Source organism: Apiospora phragmitis, assembly GCF_038363925.1.
Source record: "Apiospora phragmitis strain CBS 135458 chromosome Unknown utg000010l:1.0-9815664.0:1.0-9183399.0, whole genome shotgun sequence".
Taxonomy (NCBI): domain Eukaryota; kingdom Fungi; phylum Ascomycota; class Sordariomycetes; order Amphisphaeriales; family Apiosporaceae; genus Apiospora; species Apiospora phragmitis.
Window position 1 is genome coordinate 3,444,109 of NW_027117409.1, and position 19,297 is coordinate 3,463,405.

The 19,297-nt window shown below is 52.0% G+C and overlaps 7 protein-coding genes across 7 annotated transcripts; 5 read left to right on the forward strand and 2 right to left on the reverse strand.

Annotated features, from left to right (window-relative positions):
• Window positions 1–401: 401 nt before the first annotated feature.
• PG994_010842 (DNA repair protein rhp51) lies at window positions 402–1,589 on the forward strand (the record flags this gene model as incomplete). Its single annotated transcript, XM_066862251.1, has 3 exons — window positions 402–488; window positions 554–701; window positions 778–1,589. 3 exons carry the CDS (start codon window positions 402–404, stop codon window positions 1,587–1,589), a joined length of 1,047 nt encoding a protein of 348 aa, XP_066711361.1.
• Window positions 1,590–2,401: 812 nt separating this feature from the next.
• Window positions 2,402–6,009, forward strand: PG994_010843 (uncharacterized protein; the record flags this gene model as incomplete). The annotated part of the gene is made up of 4 exons (XM_066862252.1): window positions 2,402–2,714; window positions 2,782–3,030; window positions 3,084–5,120; window positions 5,279–6,009. 4 exons carry the CDS (start codon window positions 2,402–2,404, stop codon window positions 6,007–6,009), a joined length of 3,330 nt encoding a protein of 1,109 aa, XP_066711362.1.
• Window positions 6,010–6,328: 319 nt separating this feature from the next.
• On the reverse strand, window positions 6,329–7,580 carry PG994_010844 (vacuolar protein sorting-associated protein 26-domain-containing protein; the record flags this gene model as incomplete). Its single annotated transcript, XM_066862253.1, has 3 exons — window positions 6,329–6,601; window positions 6,679–7,151; window positions 7,364–7,580. 3 exons carry the CDS (start codon window positions 7,578–7,580, stop codon window positions 6,329–6,331), a joined length of 963 nt encoding a protein of 320 aa, XP_066711363.1.
• Window positions 7,581–8,681: 1,101 nt separating this feature from the next.
• Window positions 8,682–9,548, forward strand: PG994_010845 (60S ribosomal protein uL6; the record flags this gene model as incomplete). The annotated part of the gene is made up of 4 exons (XM_066862254.1): window positions 8,682–8,727; window positions 8,899–8,946; window positions 9,001–9,434; window positions 9,495–9,548. The coding sequence occupies 4 exons, from the start codon at window positions 8,682–8,684 to the stop codon at window positions 9,546–9,548; spliced, it is 582 nt and encodes a 193-aa protein (XP_066711364.1).
• Window positions 9,549–10,967: 1,419 nt separating this feature from the next.
• Window positions 10,968–12,068, reverse strand: PG994_010846 (uncharacterized protein; the record flags this gene model as incomplete). The annotated part of the gene is made up of 1 exon (XM_066862255.1): window positions 10,968–12,068. The coding sequence occupies one exon, from the start codon at window positions 12,066–12,068 to the stop codon at window positions 10,968–10,970; it is 1,101 nt and encodes a 366-aa protein (XP_066711365.1).
• A 2,667-nt stretch (window positions 12,069–14,735) lies between these two features.
• On the forward strand, window positions 14,736–16,331 carry PG994_010847 (vacuolar ATP synthase subunit H; the record flags this gene model as incomplete). The annotated part of the gene is made up of 3 exons (XM_066862256.1): window positions 14,736–15,030; window positions 15,143–15,671; window positions 15,722–16,331. The coding sequence occupies 3 exons, from the start codon at window positions 14,736–14,738 to the stop codon at window positions 16,329–16,331; spliced, it is 1,434 nt and encodes a 477-aa protein (XP_066711366.1).
• Window positions 16,332–17,035: 704 nt separating this feature from the next.
• On the forward strand, window positions 17,036–18,839 carry PG994_010848 (Methylmalonate-semialdehyde dehydrogenase; the record flags this gene model as incomplete). The annotated part of the gene is made up of 3 exons (XM_066862257.1): window positions 17,036–17,590; window positions 17,622–17,715; window positions 17,785–18,839. The coding sequence occupies 3 exons, from the start codon at window positions 17,036–17,038 to the stop codon at window positions 18,837–18,839; spliced, it is 1,704 nt and encodes a 567-aa protein (XP_066711367.1).
• Window positions 18,840–19,297: the final 458 nt, after the last annotated feature.

Genomic DNA, 19,297 nt, shown 5'->3' on the forward strand with positions numbered 1-19,297 from the left:
GTTGATCAATGGCCTTGATGTCGGGGTCTGGTAGTTGGAATAGGTGGATTGAATAGACAGCCTGTTCCCACTTTCACTTGATCAATTGGAGGGCGCTATTGCCTAACTTTAGTCCGACATTTGCGCTAACACCAGACCCGTACGGAGTACTGAAGCCGTGCACAGCGCCTGCCTTTAATGACCAGAAGCCTAGCACGTGCCTTCGCGTTTTCGATTTTATTGACTTGCCACCGAATCGCGCTCCCTCCAACACGCCTCTGACCTATCTATCAATCTCAATTTCCGTGGCAATTGTTCTTCAATCTTCTCACACTCCCAACCTTCGCCCCAAGTAGACTATAGCTGCTCCTTTGTTGTACAGATCATTTTGTCGGAAAAAGAGACGCCACGCGATACTCAAGATGTCTGAAGAGTACGAAGAAGTACAGAATGGGGACGATAGTGGCATGACTGGCCCTGGCGCACCCACGCCACTTTCGGCACTCGAGGTACGCATCAGCCTTGGAGTACCGTTCTTATATCAGCCGGACAGATACTGACTTGCTCATAACAGGGTGTCGCTGGCCTTACAAAGCGTGATATTCAGTTGATCACGGATGGCGGTTTCCAGACTGTCGAGTCTGTTGCTTACACGCCGAAGCGTGTACTTGAGCAGATCAAGGGTATTTCTGAGCAAAAGGCTAACAAGATCTTGGCTGAAGGTATGGATGCCCCCACGGCCTCGCACGATCCGTTTGATAGATAAAAGAAGTATACATAGACTAACATGTGCCACAGCCTCAAAGTTGGTGCCGATGGGCTTCACAACGGCAACAGAGATGCACCAGCGGAGAAGTGAGCTGATTTCCATCTCCACGGGTTCCAAAAACCTCGATACTCTCTTGGCCGGTGGTGTCGAGACTGGATCAGTCACTGAGCTCTTTGGCGAGTTTCGTACCGGCAAGAGCCAAATTTGCCACACGCTGGCCGTTACCTGTCAGCTTCCCTTCGACATGGGCGGCGGCGAGGGCAAGTGTCTCTACATCGACACCGAGGGCACATTCCGACCTGTGAGGCTGTTGTCCGTTGCCAATCGGTTTGGTCTGAATGGCGAGGAGGTGCTTGACAATGTTGCCTACGCACGAGCCTACAACTCTGACCATCAGTTGCAACTCTTGACTCAGGCATCGGCCATGATGTGCGAGACGCGATTCTCGCTGTTGATCGTAGACAGCGCCACGTCACTCTACCGAACGGATTTCCTGGGCAGAGGAGAACTGTCTTCCCGCCAGACACACTTGGCCAAATTCATGCGTACGCTGCAGAGGTTGGCAGATGAGTTCGGCATCGCGGTTGTCATAACCAACCAGGTCGTTGCTCAGGTTGACGGTGGACCGAGTGCCATGTTCAATCCGGACCCAAAGAAGCCGATTGGAGGTAACATTATTGCCCATGCCTCGACCACTCGAATCAGCTTGAAGAAAGGTCGCGCAGAGACACGTATCGCGAAGATTTACGACAGCCCGTGCTTGCCAGAGAGCGATTGTCTGTTTGCTATCAACGAGGATGGTATTGGAGACCCGGCTTCCAAGGACATGGAGAAGGACTGAGCGGGTGGGTAATTGGAGGTCATCGACAGAGATCTCTACCAAAACAAGATAATTCCATGATGATATTACGACATGGGAGGATGGATAAATTAGCATAGCTTTTGGCGTTGGGCGGTCAGATCTGCATACTTGCTTTGAATCTCGCACCTTGTTTGTCCCTGTATAAGCAGGATTACGGTTCAGCATGGCGACTGCAGTTTGAGTGAAATGGTATTTGTTTTGGCATTGCATACCTATTTAATAATTTGGGTCCTGCTCCTCCTTCGGCTACCTTGAGATTTGTACTGGTTATGCCATAAGACACCCGACATTGATGGAATCTAGTTCATGAAGCCCCCCCCCCCTAGAACAAAAGCAACTCGTGAACACTTGCCTGGCTATTTTGATCATGGCAGGCACTCGAAAACTACACCAACTAACAGCCGTTCCTCGGCATAGATAATAGATGGGGAATCTCGTGCCTGACTGATTCAAACGATCAGAAGTATACAGGTGCTCCTTATGCTAAGTACCTAACGTTAGACACTCTCAGTGCTGTAGGCAGTACTGGCACGCTGGGTCCACAAAAAGCCAAGCTCAATTGCAAGTGGTGCCAACCCAAGCCAGCCCAAGCTTTGACGGTCGCCCAGTAGCATAGCAAGCAGTAGCAAGCAAACATCGGGCAAACAAATCCATTCAATAATTATTCTGAAAGCTCTCCATCACCGCGTCTCGGCAACATAGAGCATTACAAACCGCGCCCAACATCGCAATCAACCCAGCACCACAGTATATATTGCGCGCTGCCAGAGCGCAGCCTTGATGGGCTCGGCATGGCTTCCAGGGAACTCTTGTATCTTCACAAGGAGACAAAACTAAATCTTGAACCGCCTTCAAGCTCCTACCTCGTTGATGTTAAGCTCCCATCCGTCAGCTCTCAAGGCCGTCGCAGCTCCATCCGAGCCAACAACACAGAGGACGAGAAGGTCTTCCGAATACAAAACTGCGCTACAGCTTCCTCCATCTACCACCGAAAGCACCATGCTGGCCCCAAGAGTTTCCTGTGGAGGATTCTTGACGACAACACCATCCTCAACCTGCGCGCCGTCGATGTTGGTAAGACGAAGAAGGGCCCCGATGCAAAATGTAGTCCTCAATCTTCGCTTCCCGCATCCCATCCGCCGTTCCTGTGTCGCGCTCGCCGACCCTATAGACCACGATGCGCTTACGGTCTTCGTGGTGGACCGGACGAATCATCTCTACACACTAACTTTGCGACCTGATCATTTCCGCAGACCATCCGCATCCGAGGCTGGTCTCGCTGACTCGTGCAAGATATACACGTCTTCCGGCTTCAGTTTCAAAACTCCTCACAGGCTCCTTGCTGTCAGTGACGATCTTCTTGTCGTGACAGTGCACGATGGCGGTAACATTCGACTGGACCGAAACAAGGCTCATGACGGTGAGTTCACAGCAATAATTGCTGCTTTGTTTACATGACTAACTCAGTTCTAGCTTCGAGCCATCCATGGAAAGAGACATTCTACAACTCCAAAGGGTGGACCCAAGGCTTCAAGAGCTTCCTGAAAGGCAGCCATACCGTCAAGTACGGCGGTGTCAACATGGATCTTGCCGCAGCAACCTCAGTAGCTGTGTCCGATTTCGGCCTCAACAACAACAATCTTTATTTGTTTACAGTTTGTCTCGATCATCGGCTGCGTACTTGGGATCTCAAATCCGGGCAGATCCTCGAAGCAAGAGACTTGCTCGATGCTGAACGAAATCCCCAGGAAATCGGCAAATGGACTATTGATCCATCGCAAAGTAACCTGATTCAAATCGTTGGCACAACCGAAGGCAAACGCACATGTGTTACGTATTCCCCCATCGGCACTGGAGAATTCAAGTTCTGGAGTATCGAAGCCGACCAAGAGGGTCTGACGATCCGCGACTTATTTCCGCGTACGCGGCTGATTCCGTCACCTCCGTCTGGCTCAGATGTGTGGACTATTGCCGACTTCGTGGTGGCGCAAAATGCATCACGGGAAACTCGGGTCGGGATATTGTGGAAGAACAACATGAACCATCAAGTTCAGCATCTTGAATTCCAGATTGGAGATGTGGAAGAAGCCTGGCAATCGGGTTGGACTGCCACTGTCCCTGACCGGACAAGCCCTCGGGCACCAGAGCCTAATGCTTGTGACCCTACCGATGTTTCGGAGAAGTGGTTGCAAGTGATACTGTATCCTGGTAGATTCACACGGGCCACGCTTGAAACCGCCCTTTCCATATACGAGCGAGGTCTTGGGACCCGAAAAGAACCATATTCGCGCGCTAGTCAGGGCTTGGCTGAGGCTATATGCTCTGCTATTGCATCAACTTCATCGCTGGATCGAAGCTCGTCGGGCGGCATGGATTACGAATCATTCCGGAACTCGAGCGATCAGCAGTGGCGATGGTTTTGTCGCCTGGTCTTGGAACTTGATAAGCAGCGTGGAGAGGCCTTGGCCTTGGCCTTTGATGTCGACTCTGAATTAACCTGGGTGGTTTTTGCAGACAGCTTATCTGCCATTAGGGAGTGCAACCAGTTGGAGCAGATCTCCCATAATCCCACGGCTAGTTTCGAAGGACTGGACCTTGTTGCTACCCTTGTCACCACTGGTTTGACATTTTTCGACGGGTTCTCGGACAGCATGCGTGATATATGCTATTCAGTACTTCGCTCAGAACTGTTTGAGGACTCGCCCAAGACAGATCGCGAGCGGATCCAATATTTTTCAGACAAAGCTGGGTTCTGGCGGCAGACATCCGACGAGGACTGTGCCGTGGTCACTGATGCCTTTGGGCAAACCTTCCAGTCAGTGGTCCTCGATTTGTACCAGAAGCTTTCTGAGCTTATGGACCCTCCTGCGGATTCGATGCGGGAAAGCCAGGAGCCTTTGACTGAATTCGGACGAAAGCTGGCCGTGAGAGCAGTTCAACAGATGGCAGAGCTGCGCTGGAATATCTGTTTCAGTCAACTGGTCCTACTAGTCCATATGGAGTTCGAGTTTGACAACCCTGAAGACGCATTGAGCAGAAGATTTGACATTGGCACAGTCTACCGATATCTGATTAGATGTCTACGTAGGCTTGAACTAGTCCGATGGCTGGCGAAAACACAGATTACGGTGCCGCTGGCGAAGACAGAGAGATCGAACTCCGTGGGAGGCTCTCCAGTTGTTGCGAAGCGATCAGGGGAGGATACCCAATCTATCACAACATTAGAGTGGACTACAGGCCACCTGCTGGAAGTCCCAGACAGCCGTCCCATCGCCTTTGGCATCACCGACGTTGCTTCCAACTTCTGTACCTCAGACAGCAGTATTGAGCTGCCTTCGCAGAATCTGCAGTGCGCCCTTTTAGTGCAGAGCAGGTCGGACTTGGCCACAGAGCTGGCTCCATTCTCGGAACTCGATCCCTTTTCTACCTATGTGCAAGGACGAGTCCATCTTGCGCAAAGGGACTTCACCACAGCTGCCACATACTTCAAGAAAGCAGCTTATGGTCTCAGTAAGGCTTGCAAATCATCCTCTTTCAATCATTCGCTAACTGCTCTCACAACAGGCGTCACTCGGAAGCATCCAGAAAAGCAAAGTAGTGGCTTGCTTGATGATACGGAATGGCGACTATTCTATCGGGACTCCCGCGATATTATTCCCACATAGTAGCGCTTTTCGAGAGACAGAAGGCGCACTCATACGTGGTGGAGTTTGCTCGGCTAGCTCTTGAGTTCGTCAATGCCAAGACACCAGATGCCGCCGAGGTGCGAACGGAAATTCAAAGCCGCTTGTTCAGCGGTGCCATCGGCGTCTCTCACTTCGACTTGGCTCATTCCACGCTGGTAGCCATGTCCGATCATGCTCTACAGCACTCATGTCTGCGGACACTCATTCAGAAGATGTGCGACAACTTGCATAATGCAGAGCTCGTTCAGTTGCCTTTCCCCAACCTGGAGAACGCGGTCGACGACATTCTCGCCCAGAAGTGCCAGACCACCCAAGACGTCGTTACCGGCATTCCCTACCACCAGATCCTCTACGCGTGGCGCACCAAGCGCAACGATTACCGTGGAGCAGCCGCCATCCTTTTGGACCGCATACATAAATTACAACAAATTGGAGAGTTGGACGAGCCAAATGGTGACGATGTCTTGGACACGGCCGTGACGAGACAGTACCTCATGTTGATCAACGTCCTGAGCTGCGTGGATCACAAGCAGGCGTGGATCGCGACAGAGGAGCCGCTGTCGAAAGATCAACCAGCAAATGGTACGCCGAAGAGGAAGGTGGTGACGTTGGCTGATATCCGCAGCAAGTACCAGAATGAGCTGGACCGCGTTGCTGCCATACAGAACAACCAATTCGGATTCGCCGCAGGGGACGAGATGGATGTTTTGTGATGAGAGAAGTGAAAATGAAGTAGAGAGGGCATATCTTGAGAGATGATGTATAGTAACAAAAACGTCGTTGCTGATTAATGATATCTTTTCGGTGGTCTCACATGGTGTTTGTTCTCTTAACTTTCGGAATAATAAGGGGGAAAGGTAAGGGCTGCCGAGGGGCCTAATGGTGCATAATGATCTGGATATTGTCCGTATTTTTATTACAAGAGTGCCTCTAAAGACCTATGAACGCCATGCCACCCATGCTCAAGAATTCACCAGCAACTGCCTTAAGTACAAAAATAGGGGGTAGGTAACCCGCCGCAACGTCCCAGCTCTATCCTTCAACAGGCATAGGCATAGGCCGTGCGGGATCAGGCACAGCAGTGATTTGTGATTGACCCGTTACGACGTCGGGTGCTTGCCGGTATAGGATGATTTCAGACTGCTTGAAGTATCGTCTAGCATCCTCGTCAATCAGCACCAGACTCAGGTAGTATCTTGTAGAGAACTTCTTATTGACGTCCCGGAATGTCGGCGTCAAGTCAAAGCCGCCGAGGAAAAGGCGAATAGGGATGGTCTCGCCTCGAGATGGAGAACCGTCCATGATCTATAGACCGGGTCTGTCAGTACTGCACCCCTAACATGAAAATTTCTCGGGAGGGAGAAGGGGGCTGTTGGGCTTACCTCGAAGCGCACAAGTGTCTCGCTCTCGTTGTATTGGTTCGGGGCGGCGCCCGTGGTCTCGCGCCGGATGATGCTCAGTTCCATGTGCTTGATCTTCAGTCGGACCAGCAGGAAGTAGATGCGGCCGACAATAACATCCTTCAGATGGTACTTGCTCTTGGAGTACTCGAATTCGATGTGGAGGCAGTCCTCGATTCCCACGTCCATCTTGATGCTACTGTTGATCTCGGGGGGAATCCGGTAGCTGTAGACCCAGATGTCCTTTTCGCGGATGACATCGGCCATGCGGCGGGAGACGGTGACGCGGACCAGGTAGCGCAGCTTCACGTTGATGCCGTTGTACGACTCGTATTGCTTCTCCACGTTCTTGAAGTTGAAGTCGAACGTCTGCGGGTGCTGCAGCTCGCCCGGCGCCGCGAGCTCCTGGTTGAGCGAGAGGAATTCGTAGTGGTTGCCGCGGTCGAAGAACATCTCTGAGGGCCGTCTTAGTTTCTTTCTTCACCGTGTGGGTGCCTGTAAAGAAAAGAGGACAAAGATAAAGTCAAGGGCAAACTGAGGGGGAAGGAGGTGGTGCATGGGCGGGCTATCGCGACCGTTTGCGCAGGGTGCCGGGGAGAAGAGAATAAAGGAGAGGGATGTGTAGTATCATTGCTTGCTTATGCTGCTGCTGCTGCTATTCACGTACCTATTGTGCCGATAAACTGCACCTTGATGCCTGTGTGCTCTAACCTCTTGCCATCCTTGGGTCGTATCGTCACGGCGCCCTTGACGCTCTCGCCGTCCATGTACAGCGGCGCCTTCTCCCGTCGGTTCTTGTCGAGCTTGACGTCGACCATGGAGCGCTCGTCGGCATCTTCGAGGACCACGTCGATGTCTGATGGGGTAGCAAAGAAGTACGACATGGCTGCAAGGCTCAATTGGATAACGGGTGGTGGTGGGTGGTATAGAGATATAATGCGATGTTCGGCCGTCCGTCTCTGTCGCGACGCAGCCTAGGTAGCTTCAAGAGAGTGCCTGTGCCTGGGGGAGGTGGAGCTCTGCGGGTGCTCTGCTGCAATCGTCACTGCAGTAAGTAGGTAGACACAGGCGGACAGGGACAAACAGATAGCACTGACGCACTGAGGTAGTTTGCAGGCAGTTTACTCGCCGACCGATGCATGTGGGGATGTCAATGTCGGTGCTCACCAAAGGCCGGGAATTACCAGTTGACTGATGCTGGTATGAAGAAGACCAATCAACTTGCAGTATGACAGGTAGAAGTCATCACAAAGACAGTACTTTCACAAATAAGTTGCAACAACTATCCGAACATCAGGATTTATGTAGATTCATCAAGGAGCTTGGGCACCTGTTCCATTCCAGCTCAAGCAGGTCACGCATGCTACGCTATGTGGCTGAAAGACGACAGGGTTGAAGTTACCAAGGTATGGATTCAGAATAGACGGAAGCCAGCTCGCAATTCCTCGTAAGAGCCAAATATCCTGCGATGGTAGTTACAGTTATCGAGCAAGCCAGCATGTTTTGGGCTACTTAATCTCTTATCCAGAAGTATGTTGCATGTAACAGAAATACAGAAATACAGGTGACAGGGGAGCTTGAGCTCAGCCCAAGGGTTTCAAGTGGGGTCCTCGGCCTTCAGCCACGTCCCCATCAGTTCAGCCACAGCTCGCTCCGATAAGGTGCAAGTGTGCCCTAGTGTGCCTCGCCTTTCACAATTTTTTACGAGTAATTTTTGGTGCGGGCTAAGCATTCTCACTCCGAAATTGATTGAATCTATCTCGACGTCTGGCTTGTGGTCCCGAAATTGGACTTCACATCACCGCATCTCAACTCCTTCAGGTATGCACATGCCCCCAGCCATTTCACTCCCGACCTGCCTTGCCGTCGTCGACATTCTCGAGATCCGATTTTCTCGAGAATTGCTGCAGTAGCCCTGGCATCAAATAACTAACCTCAACCATTTCCGAGCATACAGGTCGACATCCGCCAACCCCGACGACAAGATGCGTTACATTCACAGCGAAGAGACCCTGGAGGTGCCCGAGGGCGGTACGTGATTCTGATTCTTTTTCTTGGAGGATTTCAATTTTGGCAGCTTGCGCACAGCATGGGCGGCATGGGAGGGGAAGCAATGGATTTTCGACATGCAGGGAAAAAATTATCAACGAATGCGACAACCACCCATCAATCAATATACTAACCTAATTTCTTTACAAATAGTCTCGGTCCAGATCAAGGCCCGTAATGTCACCGTTACTGGTCCCGAGGGTATGCAATCTCCCGAACCCCGGCGTCGGTGATTTCGTCTAATGGAGGAAGTAGGCAAGCTGTCCAAGGACCTGAGCCACTTGGCTGTCAACTTCTCCCACCCCAAGAAGAACGTTATCGGCATCGAGATCCACCACGGCGCCCGCAAGAACGTCGCCGCTCTCCGTACTGTCCGTACCCTCATCAACAACCTGATCACCGGTGTGACAAAGGGCTACAAGTACAAGATGCGTTACGTCTACGCCCATTTCCCCATCAACGTCAACATCGACAAGAACTCCGAGACCGACTGCCACGAGGTCGAGATCCGCAACTTCCTTGGCGAGAAGATTGTTCGCCGCGTCGTCATGCGCCACGGTGTCGACATTGAGCCCTCCAAGAACCAGAAGGATGAATTGACGCTGACCGGTATCTCCCTGGAGGATGTCTCACAATCTGCCGCCGATATCCAACAGATCTGCCGCGTCCGCAACAAGGATATCCGAAAGGTAAGAGAGATGGACAATTGACTTTCTGGGAAATACTTACTGACATGACCCGCCTCGCAGTTCTTGGACGGTCTGTACGTGTCGGAGAAGGGCCACATCGAGGATGATGCTTAAAAAAGGGGCGGAAATGGATCGGACGTCATGGTTTCTTTGCTGCTTTTGGGTCTCATTAAGGAGTGACCGGGGTTCTACATTTGCATCACTTACGTGGCAAGATTAGCTACGAAAATGGAACGGATCCTTTACGAAGCACAACTCGATCTCCCCCAATGTGACACCAATGAGCCTCCCTTGGCCCGCGGAGCAGTCGACTCAACTCCAGATTTGATGCTCGGCATCTTGCGAGGACGCTTGCTAGCTGAGTTCGGTACAGGAAGGTTCATCTATGTATTGATCTTCTCGAGTTATGGAGTCAAGTATGGGTGACGATGTTACGATTGTAGCTACTCGTGGATCACCGAGTTCACTGGTAATATACCAGTTAAACCAGCCATTCTTCATGCAGGGCCCCGATGTCCCGTCAAGATTGCATCGCTTCTGGTTGATTTATGCTCGTTGCTGCAACCGAATGAGTTCAACCATAGGATACTGGGTTCGAATGCAAGGCATGGACAAGTTAAGTTGTAGAGCATAAGTTCGGGAAGCACCTGAGTGCATGAGGATCAAACGTGATTATCCTTATACCAAGTCTAACTTGCCCAGGGGAATTCTCAAAACAAAAGCAAAATTACAATAAAGCAAGCATATTTCCAGGGCCTCATATATTCAGGAGAAGAAGCAATCGTATATTCCTTTCTCATGACGTCTCATTCAGTCCAAAACTAGTAGTTCATCGGGTCGCATATTCTCATTCCGTCCGCCCTTCACGTTCCACTTCCTCAACCAAGGAAACCAGTTAAATATGCCACTGGGCCAAAAGCCGACGCGCCGGCATTGACCCAAATGGTATATCGGTATATGTCTTGTCAGAACCAACAAAACCCCGGTTTTTGTTTCCAATCTTCTTTTCCAGACGAACATACGTCTTATCTCGTCTCATCTCGTTCCGTTCGTCTCCCTCGCGGAAAACAATTACTCGTGAAAAGTGCCAAAAAATTCTTTTAAATAGGAAAATCATGAAGACCACCAACCAGTCTTCCTCTTCCCCTTGATGACAAAAAATTCCAGAACGCCGGGGTGTCATGATCTGTGTCACGTGATATGGGAGCAGGGGGGTTGGTTTGTAATCTAGTGTTGATATTTGCTGATTCGGGGGAAGTGCTTATTATAGACAGATCGGTATTGTATGTGTGTTTATTGGAGAGAGGAGTAAATCTTCGTCCAGGGAAGGTGAAGTATGTCGTGTACACACGTCTCATGTGTCAAAAGGTTCTGAGGGCTGCTACGAGCTTACGAGCGTCTCGTATGCCGCGACACGCGAGAGTGCGATGCCCTCGTTCCCCTGGAATGCCGAGACCTGCGCGTCCTGCGGTCAGAGCTAGCACTACCTATTTTGAGCAGTCAGTTATTTGTTCTTCTTCATATTTCGGTCGATTAGTGGGGTGTGAACTTACTAGGGCTGCTCGCAGTGTACGAGTCGGTATAGTACGAGCTGCTCCAGTTACTCCTGGGCGGCTTGTGCATCTTCTCCTCCTTCTTCTTGTCGCCTCGGCGGAGGCCGAGAAGCAACAGGGCAGCACCGCCGGCGGTGGCGAGCCATCCTGCACCACTTGACTTCTCCTTCTCTCTCCGCGAGGTAGCAGTGGCTGGGCGGCCACCACCGCCAGCGCCGCCAAACCATGTCCGGTGAGCGGGTCGTCCGGCGGCACTTCCATGGCGAGAATAACGTTCCTCAATGACCTCGACCCTTTCGGTCTTCCTGTCCTTCTTTTTGCCGCCGAAGAGCGAATGCCACAGGCCGCGGACGATGCAGAAGAAGCAGAGCAGCAGCAGTAAGATTACGCCGGCGATGGTGCCCACCACGATACCAGCAATGGCGCCTCCGCTTAGCGAGTTGTCAGTGGTGCTGACGGCCGCACCGTCGGTGCTTGTGGGTTCGACGGTTTGGCTAGCTGCGGTCCCCGTGGAATCGTAGACGGTCGAGCCACTGGTGACCCGATACGGCGCAGAGTACTGCGTCGTCACCACACCCACGGTCGTGCCCACGGTCGTGCCGGTGGTCCACGCTCCGCCGTTGGCGTTCGGCATGCACTGACCACTATGCAGACAGTATTGCTGGTTGGTACAGCAGATGGGCCCGCAAGCGATCTGCCCTGTGCCCGATTTCGGGACGCAATCGGCGCCGCCGACACCCGTGCCAGCTCCCTCTGTGGCGCCGGGCGCGTAGGTGCTCCATGTGCTAGTATATGTCTTGGTCTCGGTCCACGTGGTCGTGTGGAAATTGACGCCTCCCCCGTTTGCGGTCGCGGCGCATCCCGCTATGCCGGCGGATGTGTAGCACTGCTGGCCTTGCGAGCAGCAGTATTGATTGTCGGAACCACAGTAAGATGCGCAACTGCGCTCCATAATGTATCCATAGCCGAGATCTCGGAGCTCATCTTTGGGGTAGGGCGACGCGGCGGTCAGGCTGGAGGTGAGCAGCAGGGCCACCAGGGAAGAGGGAAGAGACCGCGGTTGCCGCGATGAGAGTCGCATTGTGACGGTGTGAGCTCTAGCAGGCTCGGAATGGGCTTGCTGGAATGTTGGTGCCCACGATGGGGGGTGAGCAGTGAGACAGATTGGCCTTCCTCTCACTCTCCTCGCTCTCGCTCTCTCCGTAACGGAGCCGCCCAGTCTCAATTATCCGTCCAAGTCGCAAAGGCCGTGATTTTTACGGGATCTTGGTGTGAGAATTGACAAGACAAGGAATGAGATGAGAAGCGCGGCCGAATCGCCAGCAAGCTCCCACTCAGCACAGGTGATCTTAATGTGGTTGTTAGTGACAAGGTATGATGACGGGGGACCTCGCCAATTGTGAGATTTGAGTAGGGCGTGTAAGTAAGTATGGAGGTTAGGTATGCAAGACAAGGCTTGCCAAATGCAAGACGAGACAAGACAAGCAAGACAATCGGTAGAGTAGGATGGGATGGCAGGATGGATGGGAAAAAAAGACACAATCAAGGATCAGTCTTAATCAGGGTACTACTAATGCACGACTTGCGTCTTTTTGGGCCCGGATTGGGGGCTTTTTCTTCTCCCAACCTCTTCTCTTATGGCTGTCTGCCCAAAAAGTCGCGGGGTCGGGCAGTTCGCGACGCTGAATGGTGGTGTGTCATAGGCGCCTTTCCCAGGTCCTCGCAGAGAAAAACAGAGGGGGCTGGTCACAGCTATTGGCAGGGGTGCTTCTCTATTCGCCCCAGTCAGTCTTGTTTCTTCTCAACTTCGGATGATTTCAGGAGCACTTGTCCTCTTTTCTTGTCTCCTTTGGTCCCGTTCCTGCTTCAATTGATTCCAGGCAAGCTCTCGGTTAGATACTCGGTGGCATACAGGTGCATCAACGGACGAGACGGAGGAAGCAGGTGGTAGTAATGATGGCGAGGTGAGTTGGCACGCAGCAACCAGAGCTGCAGACAGGATCTGGGATCGTTCTAGTTCTAGGCTTGCTTACAGCGACCGGGATGGTTGACTGGACGACAACTAATACCCGATTCGAGAGCGAGACAGGGGTCTCTTTGACAGCGTTTTGGCTGTAGCGTGTAACCGATCGGCTGCTAAGTGCAGTGCTGTAGCTCGTATCTCCAAGCTGGGCCTGCTGGGCCTCACCGTTCCCAGTTCCAATCATGCGCCGTCATCCCTAACTACTCCATCAAAGTAACTTGGGGCTCCGTCATTGCAGATCAGATTATGGAAACAATCCATTATTCAGGAACCGCTGCCCTGCCATAGGTTATCCGTAGGTAGGTAGTAACGGACTCACGATGGGATTAGATATACATACTTATACTCATCACATCCGTCCCACGGAACGGAGCGGATGTTCCAAGGTTTTTGGTACCTTACGTCTCTACCTAAGCTTTAGGTGACGTCAAACCTTTATTTTGGATGACCTAGGTTACAGCCTACGGTTGCGTATCAGTCTCGGTGCGATGACGGTCAAGTATGCAGCCGGAAGATTTCCTCTCACGATATGTCGTGAACCAAAGAATAGTTCTCACATACACATATATGCCGTAAGGTTTGATTGCATCTACCTGTACTCGCACGTGCGATCACCTGTCCTTCGTGCAATGATTTCCATCCGCCTACGTGCATTAATCCGTTGCCCCAAAAAAGAAGGTCCAAGATCTGGTGCATGTTTGTCACCTGTCACTTGAGAGACAGCAACGCCCCAACAATGGATGGAATTCGGGAAGGTATTTCTGGGTTGCTATACAGCGGGAAGCTCAAAACAACTTGGACATGCTCCTGGCAGTTCTGAGTATGGTATTAAGTGCAGGACTGGTCTACCTATCTTCCATTGCTTGGGAAGTAAATTGAATGGTAACATTCGTTGTACTCCGTAAGCTTTGGATGATTTCACTATATGACGAAATTAAAATACTCCCTTATGAGGTCTCACGGTGCAATCGAGACTGCCAAAACCAGCTGAAAGTCGAGTTACCCGGGACTAAACAAGGCCGATCGGGTTATAAGTGGGTTAGCAAAGAAACCGCAGATGAAATTGCATCGAGTTTCCTTACATCCAATACTTAATTACTGGCCAAAAGGGCGTATATTCTAGACTAAATATAATCATGCATAGGTATAGACCTGCATGTGTGTAAGGCAAGGTGCAATCAGGGACGTTCGCAGCGTAAGATAAGCTGTTCTTCTTCTTTTACTACAACACGACATGCGAATTACCCCGGCTACGAATCTCTATTTTTGTTACCAGAACAAATAAATCGCTACGTATCTATATACTAGATCTGACTGGACGTATCACCAATTGCCATACAGCTCAAGTTACAAATAACCATTTGAGTAGGTATTTGTAGTCAACCTGGTTGTGGATGTGCTAATAAGCCATGGCGCTGAAGTGAAGTGATCTCAGATGCGAAGCCCCACTAAAACGCTGGCGTTCCAAAAGGCCGCAAGGTCCAGCTGCTTGACGTACTTGCTTGCTGGAGTTGGAGCTTCAAGTCGGAATAGCCACCATCGACACCAAACCTCAGACATCAGACTGCACCACCCGCCTGACTCAGGCCACCTCCATTCATTTTGCGCCATCGCAGTCAACCTCCCCTCTTCGCTGCCAACTTCAGCTCTACCACTTGAGAAGGTGCTCATTGAACACGCCTGAACTAAGCTATTGGATCGTGTGAGGCCATTGCAGGCATCATCATGTCTCTGGATCCGCCTCCGTACCTCGGTTCGCTCCAGAACAACATCAGACAGCGCCCCATACCTTGGGAAGGTGCCGTCCGTGTTGGCACTGTCACCGACGCTCAACTCGCCAAGATCCGAGCTGTAGATAAGGTCAGAAAGGAGCAGAGAAAGCAAGTGGTCGAGGCTGATCTGGATGGCTACCGCATACTGTTCGTTGGTGGGAATGGCACACCAGGTGTCTTCGAGTCGGCAAGCAAGCGCTCTGAGGTGCTTCAGTACATTCTAGTATTGCTGAGCGATTTGCTTGATGGTAAGCTCCCCTCGTTCCTTCCCCTCTATTCTTACATTGTCCCCATCCCCTTTCATGTTTTGCAACTGCCAAATCTACATGCCATTCTCTAATTCTGATCTACATCGTACAGCTGTGCCTTCGCTGGCAAAGGCCTTGTTCAAGGATGCAGACCCTTACAAGCATTTCCTACCGCTCCTGGCACACTCCAACAACTCCGAAGATCCTATTCCCTTACTGACCTCGACCGTTCTGACCACCCTGATGGCGAGATCACAAGACGAATCTATCGCAACCGAAAACGCCCTGCCTTTGATCCTGAGCTACCTTTGCGGCTTGGCCAAAAACTCAAATGACGCGGGACTACAAGACATTGCTGTAACCGAATATTCGGCTTTGCTGTATGGACAGTCTTCTAGGCAGTTATTCTGGAAGCAGAAGAGCGAGACTGTCACCCCGCTCGTCGAGATCCTCAGAAAAGCCGCAGGCATTGGTGCCGACACATCAGCCAGCCTGTGGAGCGGAAGCTCTACTCTTAGGGGCAGCAGTGGCTTTGAGAGCTCATTGGGCGGCGGCGTTGGCCTCCAGCTCCTGTATCATGTCCTGTTGGTTATGTGGCAGTTAAGCTTCGAGGCCGAGGATATCGGCGACGAGATGAACGAGTAAGTTGAAACATTATTTGCCTGTGGGATCTAGTACTAATATGTTGCAGCGAGTACGATATCATTCTTCTATATACCCAGTTACTTCGCCTCTCACCAAAAGAGAAGACGACGCGCTTGCTCGCATCTACTCTTTACAACCTGCTCAGCCCCAACGCGAACTCGTTACTCCCGACAGCTGTCCTGGCAAGGCTTCCAGGGGTCCTGCAGAACGTGAGCGGGCGCCACTTGATAGACCCCGACTTGCAAGAAGACCTCGACAGGCTCAAGGAGATGCTGGAGGAATACACAAAGACCAAGACTACTCTTGACGAGTATGTTGCTGAAGTGCGGTCGGGCCATCTGCGATGGTCGCCTCCTCATCGTAACCAAACTTTCTGGACGGAGAACTCGCGCAAGATTCTCGACTTCGAGACGGGTGAGATCCCACGCCAGCTTGCTGAGATCATGAAGAAGCCTTGGGACAACGACAAGGGAGTGCTGGCTATTGCTTGTAACGACGTGGGCTACCTCGTCAAAGAAGTGCCTGAAAGAAGGTACCAGCTGGAGAAGCTTGGCCTCAAGACACGCGTCATGGAGTTGATGCAAGACCCTGATGAGAACGTACGGTGGGAGAGTCTAAATGCTCTTGGTGGATGGTTGAAGTACAGCTTCGAATAGCTGAGCCTGTGTATAGTTTCCCTTTGATCAGATTTGGCCCAGGACAGGCTCCGTATGATAGCATCGTGTAAGCAGAAACCGAAGGGATAGGCCTGTCACTGCCTTTAGATTGAATCGAAAGGTCGCGTTGGTCTTAAGGACGCTACCAGTCAGTGCCTACGATGGAACAGTGTGCTGGGAGATGATGCCTTCGATATCCAAGCACAAATAGTGACCTCAATTTCGACAGCAGTGGTTTTATAACAACCATCAAGAGAATAATACTAGTCACACTAACCAAACTCGATAAACAATCATCAGCTTGCTATATGCTACCTAACTTCATGATAACAATCCAGCCCCGGGTGTAGCTATGCTGTCGTGCATACTTCCTGTTAGGTAATAACTGGCCTGCTATCCGCGGCTCACAATTACCCCAGATCTCGGTTTGCAGCGGGAGCGGACAAGTGAGGGAGCTACCCCACTCGACCTCCATCAAATCTTGGGCAGAGGTTGGCACCGAAAGCGGCGCCTTGGCGTGATAGGAGAGGTACCGGCTACTGTAGGCCGATAGGATCGGTTGTCGGTTACGCAATTGTACCTACATATAAGATAGATATTCTTTTCCTTGGTTAGCCTATTGCTTTTTGGCAGTGGTTCCTATCCAAATCGGACTTGGTGTTGTTTGCTGGGGATCCCCTTTCTCCCTCTCCTCCCTCTTCATAATGCAGCGATTACCCATCGCAAGAGGTATCAACAACAGCACCCGCCGTGCTGCATTCCGCCGTGCTGCACCCCGCCTCCTTCTGTCCCCCTCCAAATCGACATTACCCGCTCGAATGGCATCTCAAGACGCAGCAGCGCAGCGGTTGGCCGCCACCGCGCAACACATCCGACCCTACAGCGCCCTCGCCTCCACTGCCACGAGCTTCCCTCAGACGCACGAGAAGATCGCCCAGCCGCAGGACACGCCCTGGTTCGTGGACAACGAGTTCAAGGCCTCGCAGGCGGACAAGTGGATCGACCTCTACGACCCGGCCACCAACAACCTCGTGACCCGCGTCCCGCAGTCGACCGACGCCGAGCTCCGGGCCGCCGTCGACAGCGCCCAGAAGGCCTTCCCGGCGTGGCGGAACACCAGCCTGCTGGCCCGCCAGCAGATCATGTTCAAGTTCGTCGGCTTGGTGCGCGAGAACTGGGACCGTCTGGCGGCGAGCATCACCCTCGAGCAGGGCAAGACGTTTGCCGACGCCAAGGGCGATGTTCTGCGGGGACTGCAGGTGGCGGAAGCTGCTTGCGCTGCCCCTGAAGCTCCTCAAGGGTGAGGTGCTCGAGGTCGCCAAGGATATGGAGACGAGATCTTACAAAGAGCCACTGGGAGTTACTGCCGCCATTTGCCCGTTCAGTAAGTCAATTATTGACTCAATTGAGTTGTATTTTAAGTATGTATGGCTAACAAGCTTGTGTCTCTTAGATTTCCCCGCTATGATCCCATTGTGGTGTATCCCCATTGCCACTGTTACTGGCAACACCCTGATCCTTAAGCCCTCGGAGCGTGACCCCGGTGCCGCAATGATTCTTGCGGAGCTGGCCCAGAAGGCCGGCTTTCCATCTGGCGTGATCAGCATCATCCATGGCGCCCACCACACTGTGGATTTTCTTCTAGATGCCCCTGAAATCAAGGCGATCAGCTTTGTCGGTAGTAACAAAGCCGGAGAATACATCTTCACCAGAGGCTCTGCCAACGGTAAGCGTGTCCAGGCGAACCTGGGTGCCAAGAACCATGCAGCAGTCCTCCCAGATTGCAACAAGAACCACTTTTTGAATGCGGTTACTGGAGCTGCTTTTGGTGCTGCAGGACAGAGATGCATGGCTCTGAGCACCTTGGTCATGGTGGGGGAAACAAAGGAGTGGCTGCCCGAGCTTGCAGAGCGAGCCAAGGCCCTGCATGTCAATGGCGGCTTTGAGGAAGGGACTGATTTGGGCCCCGTGATCTCCCCCAAAAGCGAGCAGAGAATCAAGTCTCTCATCTCCAGCGCCGAGGAGGAGGGGGCTACCGTCCTGCTCGACGGCCGGAACTTCAAGCCGGAGAAGTATCCCAACGGCAACTGGGTCGGTCCTACTATCATCACCAACGTCAAGCCTCACATGAAGTGCTACACGGAGGAGATCTTTGGCCCAGTCCTGGTCTGCCTGAACGTAGAGACCCTGAACGACGCCATTGAGCTGATCAACAAGAACGAGTATGGCAACGGCACTGCCATCTTCACCAAGTCCGGCGCGACAGCCGAGACGTTCCGCAAGAACATTGAGGCCGGGCAGGTTGGTATCAATGTGCCCATCCCCGTGCCACTGCCCATGTTCTCCTTCACGGGGAACAAGAAGAGCATTGCGGGTGGCGGTGCGAACACCTTCTACGGCAGACCGGGCATCAACTTCTACACGCAGCAGAAGACGGTCACGGCGATGTGGTCCAGTGGCGACGCAATCTCACAAAAGGCCGATGTGGCCATGCCTACACATAGCTAGCCGTAGCAAAGGGCTATGTAGGGAAATTGTAGGCAGCGCTCAATTGTACATCAAAATGTTTCCAACCCGTGATTTTTGGGTCTGCTTCCGGTCTCTTTTTTATTGTTGTTATTGTAGTAGTTGCTAATACAGAATATTTGCATGCATACTCCGAAACCCGGTCGCGGGGTGGCGATATCTTGCCCAGTGAGGCTCTCAATTGAGTAAGCGTTTGTCAATCACATGGGATGTTGGAAGATGCACCACGTTTTTGACAATTAAACCACGCTTTGAATCCGAAGTTATCTCCTAATCTCGCAATGGTGTCACAAGCCCAATCTTGATCAGGGATTCCATGAAAGGAATTGCATACGTCCATACATCACGGTACGCATCGAGGCTTGTCGGATTGAGTAGGCGCAACTAAGTGAGGTAGACATGGTAAGTAAGTCGTAAGATAAGTGCCGGGGCATGTCCGA